Source organism: Glycine soja, chromosome 16, assembly GCF_004193775.1.
Source record: "Glycine soja cultivar W05 chromosome 16, ASM419377v2, whole genome shotgun sequence".
NCBI classification, from domain to species: domain Eukaryota; kingdom Viridiplantae; phylum Streptophyta; class Magnoliopsida; order Fabales; family Fabaceae; genus Glycine; species Glycine soja.
The window spans coordinates 20,302,310-20,315,324 of record NC_041017.1 but is presented as its reverse complement, the minus strand read 5'-3'; the positions used below and the strand labels follow the sequence as shown (position 1 = coordinate 20,315,324).

General features: G+C 40.5%; 1 protein-coding gene across 2 annotated transcripts in view; it reads left to right on the top strand.

The window, feature by feature from the left end:
- The window catches only part of LOC114390594 (dual specificity protein kinase YAK1 homolog), a 48,950-nt gene that overhangs the window by 10,779 nt on the left and 25,156 nt on the right, over window positions 1-13,015 (top strand). For both annotated transcript variants that reach the window (XM_028351389.1, XM_028351390.1), the window contains exons 7-13: window positions 137-218; window positions 313-353; window positions 8,387-8,509; window positions 12,003-12,153; window positions 12,295-12,409; window positions 12,546-12,628; window positions 12,743-12,817. In XM_028351389.1, coding sequence (XP_028207190.1) covers window positions 137-218; window positions 313-353; window positions 8,387-8,509; window positions 12,003-12,153; window positions 12,295-12,409; window positions 12,546-12,628; window positions 12,743-12,817 — 670 coding nt within the window. The remainder of the gene's footprint in view (window positions 1-136; window positions 219-312; window positions 354-8,386; window positions 8,510-12,002; window positions 12,154-12,294; window positions 12,410-12,545; window positions 12,629-12,742; window positions 12,818-13,015) is intronic.

The window sequence follows — 13,015 nt, the reverse complement described above, 5'->3', positions numbered from 1 at the left end:
TATAACTTTCACTTTACTCTTAAGTCTAAAGTGAGTCACTTTAGAGGAATCAAATCCTTTTCTTAAATTTTCTGTGTATGCTGCAGGCTTCAACTATTTTATTGTGATGTTTGATGTAATTATGTTTCATATGTAGCACTGTGAAGCCAGCAGAAATAAAAATCATTGACTTTGGATCAGCATGCATGGAAAACCGCACCGTTTACTCTTATATTCAGGTTTATGTTTACTGTAGAAAGTAGGATTTTATGATAATTCCTATTGTAATTATAGTTGTCTGGTACCTACTCTTATTCTCTGTTTTTATTGCAGAGTCGATACTATAGGTCACCTGAGGTTCTTCTTGGATATCAGTATCCTAATTGATGAAATCAGTAGCTGATGCCTTTCTTTTCAAGCATTTTTGCTTTTTCATTATTTTATTGCTTTACCTTTCTGTTAGCTCGTCATCTTTCTACATGGCAATATGTGTGGAATTAGCTTAGTATTCTTAATGGTTTTTAATGTAAAAGTTGTGCTGCAGCAGGTGCAGCTATAGTTTGAGTTGCCTTGGCATTAGACTGGAAAGGAATTGAACTTTTTAAAAATGCTTTATCAAATCACAATTAAAGCTTCTACATTTACTTGTTGCTAGGTATTTTACTTTTATGACTTGGTTCGGGAGAATTGTTGAAGAAAACTTTAAATTTTAGATTAACTGGAACTGCAGAGAGAGGATGAGAGAAAGAGGTAGAGAGAGAGAGAGAGGGCGAGTGAGAGAGACAGAGAGAAGGCGAGTGAGAGAGACAGAGAGAGAATCAGAGAAAGCGAGAGCCGGGGACAGCGAAAGGGAAGGAAAGAGGACGATCTGGTTTAAGGGATCATCATGGAGGGAGAGCAGATGGCAAAGTCAACGCCCGTAGCTGGAGTGTACAACGGAGAAGAAATAGTGAGAATGCGGATGGTAATAACACCATAGAGGACGATGGCCAACCACATACTCGTGACAACCTGCAGGAAGGACAATGGATTCAAGTGAAGAGTAGAAGAAAGGCACCTTCGAAGATCTTTCTAGTTATCCGAAGGGCTATAGATGAGCTGAAAGCCCCTTACCAGGCCACCGCGAGAGTAATGCAACCATCATCGTGGAGGCACAAGCCGGATATAACTTCCTTCTACTTTTCCTGATTCCCTGAGGAGGTCCGTGAAAAAGACCCATGGAAGATTTTCCAGGAATGGGGAAAAGTGTGGGAGGTCTTCATACCACAGAAGAGGAACAAACAAGGCCACAAATATGGCTTTGTGCGTTTCAAAGGGGTAGAGGATGGAGATAGGTTGGAGAGAATACTCGATAACAACATATACATACAGGGGATTAAGATGTTTGTTAACAAGCCTAAATACCAGAGGGGAGGTAACAGGGTACATAAGTCAATCGCAGGCCTTCATAATAGAACAGATACTAGACCGCCGGAGTCTGACGCGCTTGAACTGAAGAGCAACCAAGTTCCTATGGCCACGAAGCTGAAATCATACGTGGATGTGGTCAAAAATCGAAAGAAGGAAGGGGAGGAGAGGCAAGGACCCACGTCTGCAAATGGGTTAACAGAGGTGAATACAGAGCCCATAAATATCCAGACGACCAAGGAAAAAACAAAATGGCTTGATAAGGCTTGGGTGGGGCATTTAAAAAACAAGGGCATTTTCGACAGGGTGGAGGAGGAGCTTCAGGGGGTGTTCGGGGTGGAGGTGAAGACCGCGTATTGGGGTCACGACATGGTCATTCTCTATGACCTGGAAGAAGAAGCAGTTAATACGCTCAATCACAAAGAACAAGTGCATGGAGGGTCTCCATTCTTCTCCTTACAGAGATGGACGCCGGAGATGATGCCTTCATACCGGCTAACATGGCTTCGTATTTGGGGGGTGCCCTTGACTGCTTGGGACGCAGAGAACCTAGCAAGTATCGTTTTGGTCTGTGGAGAACTCATCGAGCTCGATGCGGCGACGGAGGACAGGTTGCGGGTTGACATTGCGCGGGTCCTAGTTCGGACGAACGACAAACTGCCAATAGCTCGTACGGTGGTGGTTAAGGTGGGCGGAATACAATACTCCCTGTATGTGCGAGAGGAGTTGGAGTCTAGGTGGGGAAGAGGACAACGGGTGGAGGAGGAGGAGGAGGAGGAGGAGGATCGGTTTCCGCCGTCACCTTTTTCTACGGCCATAGTAGACTCCGACAGTGAGCCAAACACCCATGGTCCACAACGATTTTCTCCCGGAAGCATCTCTGTCAGCTCTGTCGGCGGGTTGTCCACCAGGTCGCAGTCGTGCATGGTGGAGCGTCGCCGGAGATGGAGGAACTCAGGAAACTCCCCCAACCGTCATGGGTATGAGACCCCGCCAAGTGCTGACGTGTCACCCCGAGGATTTAATAAAAGCCAATAACCCTTAGGTACAAGGGGATGAACCCTCAGTCATTAGCCCCAAAGCCTCTTTAGGGGTCAAACACGGGTCAAACCCCATATGTCCTTACGAAAGGTTTTCTTCAAGCCTGGTGGAGGGAGCCTCGGACCACAATTTGGGCCTCGTCAATATCAGCCCAAGTTCTAAAGGTATCTAGACCCCTTCAGCCTTCAAGGTGTATGTTAGAAGAAAGGGGTCTGCTGCAGTAAACCACTTGGCCCAAGAAAACTGTAACCCAGGTTGTTATAAGGCTGACATTGTTTCGTGGACTAAGGACACTGTGATTAATCAAAAAGAATATGGGGAGGAGATGTTCTTTCAGTCCCCAGAATTAGTTGGGAGGACCCCTAAACAAGACTGTCCCTCACAAAGCCCTGCCACTAATAACAGCTTCAATAATAGTGATTTTGAGAATGAGGAGGATCTCCATAGGAAGATTGTTAGAGAGTTGGGTGTGTCCTATGCTGATAAAAACACCTGTAAGGACAAGATGAAGCATGATGTTATTAACAGTAGCATTTTCCCTCAATCAGCAGTAGTGATGGGAATGGAGCAGAATGACCCATGAATATTTTGTCACTCAATTCTAGAGGGCTGGGCAGTGGTGTCAAGAGGTCAGCAATTTGAAAGCTAACCATGGCCAATAATGTTGATGTTCTCTGCATACAGGAAACTAAAAGGGAGTTCATTGACAAAAGTCTATGTCAATATATGTGGGGGGATGGAAATGTCATCTGGGAATTTGTCCCTTCCAGCAATGCAGCTGGAGGTCTGTTGAGTATCTGGAATAATGAGTCTTTTGATGTGGATAGAAGGGTAGCTGGAAAAGGATTTATTTTGTTAGAAGGCACGTGGACTAAAGAAAATAAAAAGGTTTGCATCATCAATGTCTATGCTCCTTGTGATTTACAAGGAAAGAGAGAGCAATGGGATGAGATAAAACACCTTAAATCCTCTTCTCATGTTGGCCTTTGGTGTATACTGGGTGACTTTAACTCCATAAGATATCAACATGAGAGAATGACTTCATCCCAATCAGTGGGGAGCTCTACTAGCATCACTGAGTTTAATTCTTGGATCTCGGATATGGAGGTTGAGGAGGTTAGGTCTGTTGGGAGATTCTTCACATGGTGTAGACCCAATGGGTCTGTCATGAGCAAATTGGATAAGTTCTTTCTTAATGATGACTGGCTGTCCCAATGGCCAGATACTACTCAATTCGTGTTGGATAGAGATTTCTCTGATCACTGCCCCATCCTATTGAGGTCTAGAGCCAATGATTGGGGACCTAAACCTTTCAAGATAATGGATTGGTGGCTGAAGGAAAAAAGCTTTCAGAATACGGTGGTTCACAACTGGAGTAACTATCATCCTAGTGGTTGGGGTGGTTTTGTTCTCAAGCAGAAATTAAAGTTCATCAAAAATCACATAAGGCAGTGGAGTTTACAAAATGGTGGTATTACATCTACTAAAATCCAGAATTTAAAGAAGGACCTGAATGCTTTGGAGGCTGGAGTCAATGGGTCAAACATGTCTCAAGCTGATATGGAGCTCAAGAAAGCCTTGCAAGAACAGCTGTGGACAGCAGCTATAGCTTATGAATCTATGAGGAGGCAGAAATCTAGAGTGAAGTGGATAAGAGAAGGGGATACAAATTCAGCTTATTTTCACAGATTGATTAACCATAGAAGGAGGGTAAATGCTTTTCAAGGTTTGTTCATGGACGGAGAGTGGGTCCATGACCCCAGTAGTATTAAGAGTGCAGTACTCACATTTCAAAGAGAGATTCTCAGAACAGAATCATAATAGGCCAACTCTGGATGGGATTCAATTCCCTTTCCTTGACCAAGGTCAGAATGAAAGCCTTGTCGCCAGATTCTCTGAAATGGAAATCAAAGCAGCAGTGTGGGCTTGTGGGGGAGATAAAAGCCCTGGTCCGGATGGCTTGAATTTCAACTTCATCAAGAAGTTTTGGGAAATTCTGAAACCTGATGTAAGTAGATTCCTGGATGAGTTCTACATCAATGGAATATTCCCCAAAGGAGGCAATGCTTCCTTCATAGCCCTCATCCCCAAGACTAATAACCCTCAATCCCTTAATGATTATAGACCCATATCCCTTATAGGGTGTGTCTATAAAATACTGTCCAAAATTCTGGCTAGTAGGCTTGCTCATGTCTTACCTCATCTCATTGATGAAAGACAAACTGCTTTTATGAAAGGAAGGCACATCCTTCATGGAGTGATGATTGCTAATGAGGTTATAGCTGAAGCCAAATCCAAAAATAAATCTTGCATGGTCTTCAAAGTTGACTTTGAAAAAGCATACGACTCAGTCTCTTGGGGATTTTAAAACTACATGATGTTGAGAATGGGATTCTGCGAAAGATGGAGAAATTGGATCTATGGCTGCTTGTCTAGTGCAACCATATCTATATTAATTAATGGCAGCCCCACTACAGAGTTTGTGCCTGAGAGAGGTTTAAGGCAGGGAGACCCCCTTGCACCTTTCCTCTTTAACATAGTAGCTGAGGGCCTTACTGGATTGATAAGGACTGCCATCTCTAAGAACATGTTCTGCAGTTATCAAGTGGGGAGCCAAAAGGAGGAGATTAATATTCTGCAATGGAGATGGAACCTGATGCAGCAGCATAATGATCTTTGGGTTAAGATTCTCATTTCTAAATATGGAGGTTGGAGGGCTCTAGAGGAAGGAACATCAGTCACCAATGAATCCATATGGTGGCAGGATTTAAGGTCAGTCATCCATGAACAAGCTGTGCATGGTCTGTTTCAATCTGCAATAGATTGGAAAGTGGGGTGTGGGGATAAAATCAGGTTTTGGGAGGACTGCTGGCTCATGGAACAGGAACCTTTAAGGGTGAAATACCCCAGATTGTATAATATATCCTGTCAACAGCAGAAGCTTATTCAGGACATGGGATTCTACTCAGCAAATGTTTGGGAATGGAAGCTTGAATGGAGAAGACACCTTTTTGACAATGAGGTGCAAGCGGCAGCCAGTTTCCTGGATGATATCTCGCGGGGTCATATTGATCGGTGGACATCAGACTGCTGGGTTTGGAAACCAGAACCTAATGGCCAGTTTTCTACAAGGAGCGCATACCGTATGCTACTAGAAGGAGCAGCTGATCAGACTGTGGATGAGGCTTTAGAGGACCTATGGCAGCTCAAAATCCCTTTAAAAGCATCAACATTTGCTTGGCGATTGATCAAAGAGAGACTCCCAACTAAAGGGAATTTGTGGAGAAGACGGGTTCAGCTGAACGATTTGATGTGCCCCTTCTGCAGTAGACAAGAGGAGGAAGCCTCCCACCTGTTTTTTAACTGTCCAAGAATTCTCCCCTTATGGTGGGAATCCCTAGCTTGGACCAAAACTGTGGGAGTATTCTCCCCCATTCCAAGGCACAATTACATGCAGCACACGCTTATCTTCAAAGGAAAGCATCTGCAGGCTAGGTGGAAATGTTGGTGGGTGGCGTTGACCTGGTCAATATGGCAGCATCGAAACCGGATTGTGTTCCTAAACGAGGCTTTTAATGGATCCAAGCTAATGGATGAGGCTATTTTCCTGGTTTGGTCTTGGTTTAGACAGCTGGAGAAAGGATTTGTACAGCCCTACAACTATTGGTCTAGCAATTTATCAACAGCATTTTTTGAATAGGGTAGCAGTGCAGGGTTATTGTATTCCCTTTTGATTGGCACCTGATTCGTAGGACCTATGGTTCTGCTAGCTGGCTGCTGTATACCTTGTATTTTTAGTACCTCTGGTACTCACAATTATTAATACAAATTATAATTTTGCTGACCAAAAAAAAAAAAATATTCTGCAATATGCAGATGATACTTTGTTTTTTGGTTCTGCAACTACTGCTAATGTTAGAGTTATGAAATCTATCCTGAGAATCTTTGAGATGGCTTCTGGCCTCAAGATCAACTATGCTAAAAGCCAATTTGGTTGCATGGGCAAATCTGAAGCTTGGTGTAGGGAGGCAGCTCTTTTTCTCAACTGTGGACAGCTGCAGTTTCCTTTTTCCTACCTTGGAATTCCAATGGGGTCGAGCTCTAGAAGCTGGAATGTATGGCACCCTCTCATCAACAAATATGAAGTCAAGCTTGCAAAATGGAAGCAGAGATGTCTTTCTATGGGAGGCAGGATAACCCTCATCAATTCTGTCTTAACAGCCCTCCCTATCTACCTTCTCTCTTTTTTTAGAATCCCTAAAAAAGTGGTGCATAAGGTAGTTTCTATTCAGAGGAACTTTTTGTGGGGAGGAGGTTCTGAGGCAGCCAAGATACCGTGGGTAAATTGGGATATTGTTTGTCTTCCCAAGAATAAAGGAGGGCTGGGGATTAAAGATATGTCCAAGTTTAATGAGGCCTTGATTGGTAAATGGGGATGGGACTTGGCAAATAACCAGAATCAGCTTTGGGCTAGAGTTTTGATGTCCAAATATGGTGGGTGGAATGCTTTATGTTATGGAAGAAACAGTGCAGACTGCTCCCCTTGGTGGAAGGATCTAAGAGCTGTTTTCCAGCAACAGCATAGTAACAGTTTCATCAATAACATGAGGTGGAAGGTGGGTGATGGGGTCAGGATTAGGTTTTGGAAGGATAAATGGAGAGAAGGAGACTTAACATTACAAGCCAAATACCCAGCATTGTATCAAGTCAGTACTCAGCAGAATCATTCAATCAACTCAATGGGCCTCCTAGTTGATAACAGATGGGAATGGCAATTCCAGTGGAGGAGAAATCTCTTTGAGCATGAAATTGGTATAGCGGCAGCTTTCATGGCAGATATTGAAGATGTTCACATACAACCTTCATATAGGGATCTTCTTTTATGGAGTGCTGACTCTGGTGGTTCTTACACAACAAAGTCAGCTTACACTCTATTAAAGGCTGAGGACAGACAAGCTTCTGAAGACAGTGCTTCCAAGATTATTTGGAGTTTGAAAATTCCACCAAGAGCAACTGCGTTTGCTTGGAGAATCTTCAAGAACAGATTATCTACCAAGGATAATCTAAGGAGGAGACATGTGGAGTTGCCTTCTTATAATTGTCCTCTCTGCGATATGGAAGAGGAATCTGTTGGTCATGTCATGTATTCATGTATAAAAACTAGGAATCTTTGGTGGGAGATTTTGAGTTGGGTCAATAGAGTGGGTCCTTTCCCACTGGAACCTAAATATCACTTTTTGCAATTTTTTAATTGGAGTGGGAAACCCTCAGTAGAGAAAAGGTGGCAAGTGTTATGGGTAGCTCTATCTATGACTATTTGGAAGCATAGAAATTCTCTGATATTCAAAAATCAGACTTTCAGCCCCGAAAAAGTCATGGATGAAGCTTTATTCCACACTTGGTCATGGTTACGTTGTATGGAGCAAGATTTCCATACTCATTTTAATAAGTGGTCTGTTAGATTGAAGGAAGAAATGTCGTAGGGTTGTTTGACTGCTGGGTACCCAGCTACTGTGCTGGTATATATAGTAGTTGGGTTTGGCAGGTTTTGCCTATGTATCTAATTGTTATTGTCAGTACATCTAGTACTGACCTATTATTAATATAATTATTTTTGCTGTGCAAAAAAAAATTATCCATCACATTGTGCCATGTTTTCCTTCCATTTGTTCGGGTGCAGGGATTGAATTTGGTTGATTCTCTGAAACCTTGGCTTTCTTTAACCTTTTTAATGTTTCAATCTTGCTAAGATCATATGACAGGTTTGTTATACTCACATTTGGAAATGGTTTTCAATATCCTCATGCTTCATTACCAATGAAATAGTTCAAATATATAGGATACTTAAGAGCACAGAGATGTTTCACATTCTTAATGCGTGTATTCTTCAGAAGTTTTGTTTCCTTTTTAATATTTATTTTTGTGTACTTGCTTCATTTTAGTCCTTAACTCTTATCAGATACACAACAGCTATTGATATGTGGTCCTTTGGGTGCATAGTGGCGGAATTGTTTCTTGGATTACCATTATTCCCCGGGGCTTCAGAATTTGATCTTTTGAAAAGGATGATTGAAATACTTGGGTATGCCACTCTCTCTCAAGGAGGAAACATTTTAATTATGTAGCTATACAATTTATGTAGCAAAAAATGTGATATCACCTTGAAGATATTTCTTTCTTTGCCCCTCTAATTTATACTTTTCATGTTAGCCTAGAGAAAGTTTGTCAAAGGAATAAGTATCCATTTTCATATAATGGGTTTTCCTGGGGTATGTCACTTTGTTTCAAGGAGGAAACATTTTAATTATTTAGCTATCCGGTTTATATAGAAAAAAATTTAATATCACCTTGAAGATATTTTTTTCTTTAGACATCTAAATTATACTTTACAATTTACATGTTAGCCTAAAGAAAATTTGTCAAAGGCATTTAAGTATTCATTTTCATTTAACTGGGGTTTTCCTGCAATGATGTATGGAAGCAAAATGGGTCCACATTTTCCAAAGTAGGGGGGTGGGGGGCACTTTTGAGGATAAAAATGCTCTTATAGTTGTTGGTTAGATTTAGAACACCAATGATTGTGGTTGTAATAATTTCATAATTTGTTATACATTGGTGAAAAAAATTTAGTCCTCCAACAAGGGGTATGCCTTCCTTCAATTAAATTAATGACATCTAACCTGTCTAACAAAGAAACACCCCTAAAACATAAATGAGCAGAACACCACAGACTAGCTAAATAAATAACCCTTTCCCAAATGCTGACTTGAGATGAAGAAGTTCCCTTGTAAATTATAGCATTCTGTTACAAACAAAGACAACAGAAAACAACAAAGACAGAGCATTTCCATAGGATCTTAGCTTCTTTACAAAGGCTGAAACCTCAAAATTTAATAAGGAGAAACTGGTGTAGGTCCTCAGGGCAGCTCAATTCTAATAAAAAATCCCAATGTCTTATTCCGAAGAAAATTCTCAGCAGTTCAATGCATAAAAAGATAAGTGGATTATCCTTAACTTGGTTGATATGAGATAGGGCTAGAGAGCTGATAGAGATCATGGAACTCACATTCGGCACCAATCATCCATCCTGCATTGTGGTCATTCAAATATGTAGAATCTTTAGTGAAAGATATAACTCAATCAAGGAAGCAGGCCAAACGATTAACGGAAAGCAAATTAAATGGGGAACTCAACATAAAGAACAGAGCCAACAAAGGAAAGTGAGGGGGTGGGTAGTACCAACTCCATGGGATTGTTTTATGTAACTTTTAGCTATGTTGATTGAAGATAAATCACTAGAGGTAGAAATGGAGGAGAATAGAGAATTGTTGATGTGATCAGTGGCACCTGAGTCCAAGACCAAAGTAATTGGGTATGATGTTTGGGAGAAGCGAGCAAAGGAATTACTAGTGTGTGTGGCTAAGGCAATGGTACTAGAGGATTGGTGTCCCACAAAAACTATAGAAAGTCAAAATAGGGAGTCGAGGGTGGCTTTGGAGGGTTTGAGAAAAAAACAGATTTTGAGGAAGGACCTGTGCAACATTCTTAGTGTGAAGAGTTTGACAATGTAGAGTCCAACACTTGTCAAAGGTATGACTCAACTGGTGGCAATGGTCTTACTTGGGTCATAATTTCCCAAGCTTACTACTTATGGAGGAGGAGGAATATCTGACTTAGAGGGCTGCTTTGTCAGAATCCAGAGTAAAGTGTGTTACAGTTATTGTAATAAAAGTCATTAGGGTTTAGTCTTGAGTATATGGGCTTGGACCACATGGTCTTATGTATTACACTGTTAACAACATTGGTAACCCAACAATGGATCTATGATAGACTCTAATACCATCTTTTAGAATATGGGCTTAGGGTTTAACTCAACTCCTCAAAACCAACTTGTAAGGTGAGGACTGTCCAAATCTAGGCAGTCTGGGACTAAACACACCACTTCACATTGAATACAATGAAGGTGCTAAAGGCTGCAATTATGGTTGCCCAAATAGACCGCAATTGAGCTGACAAAAAAAAAACTGATTCACAAGTGACATGAGCATGAAAAAAAAATTATTCATCGATGGCTGAACAGTGGATTTGATGTTGTTGCAGAGTTGGGTATCGATCTTAGTTCACCTGGTATAGGAGTGCTCTACAGCAGATGCAGTCAACGTTGGCAGTGAGGTGAGCAGTTTAATCTTACCAGATAAGCTACAAGTTAATATTCAAGGCCCAAACATCATAGTTGCTATTATCCAACTTGTTGGTCGACTTGGCCTTTAGCGGTTCCTTAGAACCATTAGTGGGGAAATTCCAGCCATGTGTCATAAATTCAAGGATTTATAATTATCCTAATTAATGCAATTACTCAACACATAATCTGCCCTATTTACATTGTTTCTAACATGGGTTGTGTATTCTCCTAAAGCATAAAAGTCAAAATTACCCATCTCTCCTGAACTCTCAATAAGGTTAAGACTGAAGATGTGGAGAAGTCATTTTTCTCTTGGAATCAGAACTTGGCTTTGAAATTGAAAGTCTCACAGTGACGAATACAAGGGGAATGAAACAACTCCATTGAATCTTCCATCTTCTCACAATGCTTCAGGATCTATGCTTGCTGCCTGCCCCCCACCCCAAGCCCCATCCTTATCCCGGCTTCCTTTCTGGTTGAACTTTAGATTTCAATCCAGTTAATGATGGTGGTGGTCATTGATATATAATGGAATATGCTCTGATGCTTGTGCTGTTGATCTCAACTTGTTTGATTTGTCTGTCATCAATTAGGGTTGGCCGATGCTTGTTTTCTTTTGTCTTTGTCCCTGATTATTTTTTTTTTGTTAATAATATGTGGCTCATTTGTTTCTCTAAAAACTGGCAAGTCACTGGTTTTGCAAACATTTGGCAGAGTCAGACTTGTTAGCACTGGTTCTTATGCAATCTGATCATTGTGTTGTTTGGACTAGTTGGTTGACTGGTTTGCCAGTTCACCAGTCAAACTGCCTGGTCTGAGGTGAGTTTCACACCACTGTTTGTATGCCCAAAATAAGTCCCGAATTAGACACTGGAAGACTATTTTAAATCAATGCTGTGGATTCCATCAATGACATCACATGGTGTCTCTTACTTTCTCCCACGCCAGAAGTCTTTTAACATCTTTAGATCCTTCTGTCTCTTTCTCTCGGACAGAAATGAACCCCTTGTTTGGTAGGAAGGAAATAGGAGGGGGGGAGAGGGTGGAATTAATTTATGAAATTTAGAGGACAAGAAATGAGGTGGAAATAATTTTAAAAATAGTGGGACCCACTGTACTATTTCCACTCATGTTTCCATCTCTCTCCTCATCTCTATTTTTTTTCAACCAAATACCTTTAATTTTCACTTTATTTCTTACATATTTCCACTCATCCTTTTTATTTCCATTCACCCTATTTTTCTCATCTCTACCAAACATGGCCGAAGGGTAGTTTTTAGATTTTGAATATGAAACAAAAATATTAGATTTAGCTCTCGTATGCAAATTAGTTGGTTTCATTTATTTTTTTACTACTTTAATTAATATTATAGATGTTGCAAATATATTGTAGTGGACAACCACCTGATTATGTACTAAGGGATGCCAAAAACACAAGTAAGTTCTTCAAGTGTATTGGGAGTCTCCAGAACATTGAGAGCAGTGAGAGTTCTAAAAATGGAAGAAGTGTTTATCAAACATTGACAGTGGAAGAATATGAAGCTGTAAGTTTTATATGTTACAGTTTTTTCTGTAGTATCTTTCTCCAACATGAACAGTGTGGCATCTCTTCAATTCCTTTTCTCTTTTTTGGTTTCTTTTTTGAGTATTACATGTTTATTGTCGTATCTCTGGTTCCTGTTCAGAGAGAATTGAAGAAGCCATCAATTGGAAAAGAGTATTTTAATCAGTTGAACCTTGAAGCAATTGTTACAAATTATCCCTACAGAAAAAACCTACCTAAAGAAGATATTCTCAAAGGTTAGCTTCCCAAGAAGGCTGGAAATTTCTGCTCAACTTGATTTTGCTATTTTTTTCTGTGCATGTGTGCATGCTTTATTTCACTTATTCAACTTGATTGAACTAATGAATGCTATACATATTGAACTTGTAATAGAAAGTCAAATACGACTGGCTCTTGTAGATTTTCTGAAAGGGCTTGTTGAATTTGATCCTGCAAAACGCTGGTCACCCTTTCAGGTAATTGACTTTGTCTTATTGTCCACATTGGCGCATCTTTCAAACTAAATTTGGCTTGGTTTAATGCAAAATTTAAGCTGTAATTACTTAAAATGGTAGTTTGGTTTCTTGCAGGCTTCAAAACACCCTTTTGTAACTGGGGAACCTTTTACACACCCTTACAAGCCTCCTCCTGAGACTCCTCATATGGTAAGTAAATCTTAATTTTAAAGCATTTATATTTTTATGTTTAGGTTAAACTGTTATTGACAGTCCTTTAGTTATTCTTTGAATGCTTCACTACTCATGCAAAAATAATATTTGGGTACCTTGTTTTAGATGTTTAATTAATTATTCGTATGACATATGCATCATGAAGATTAAACTAGAGAAGATAAATCTGAATTC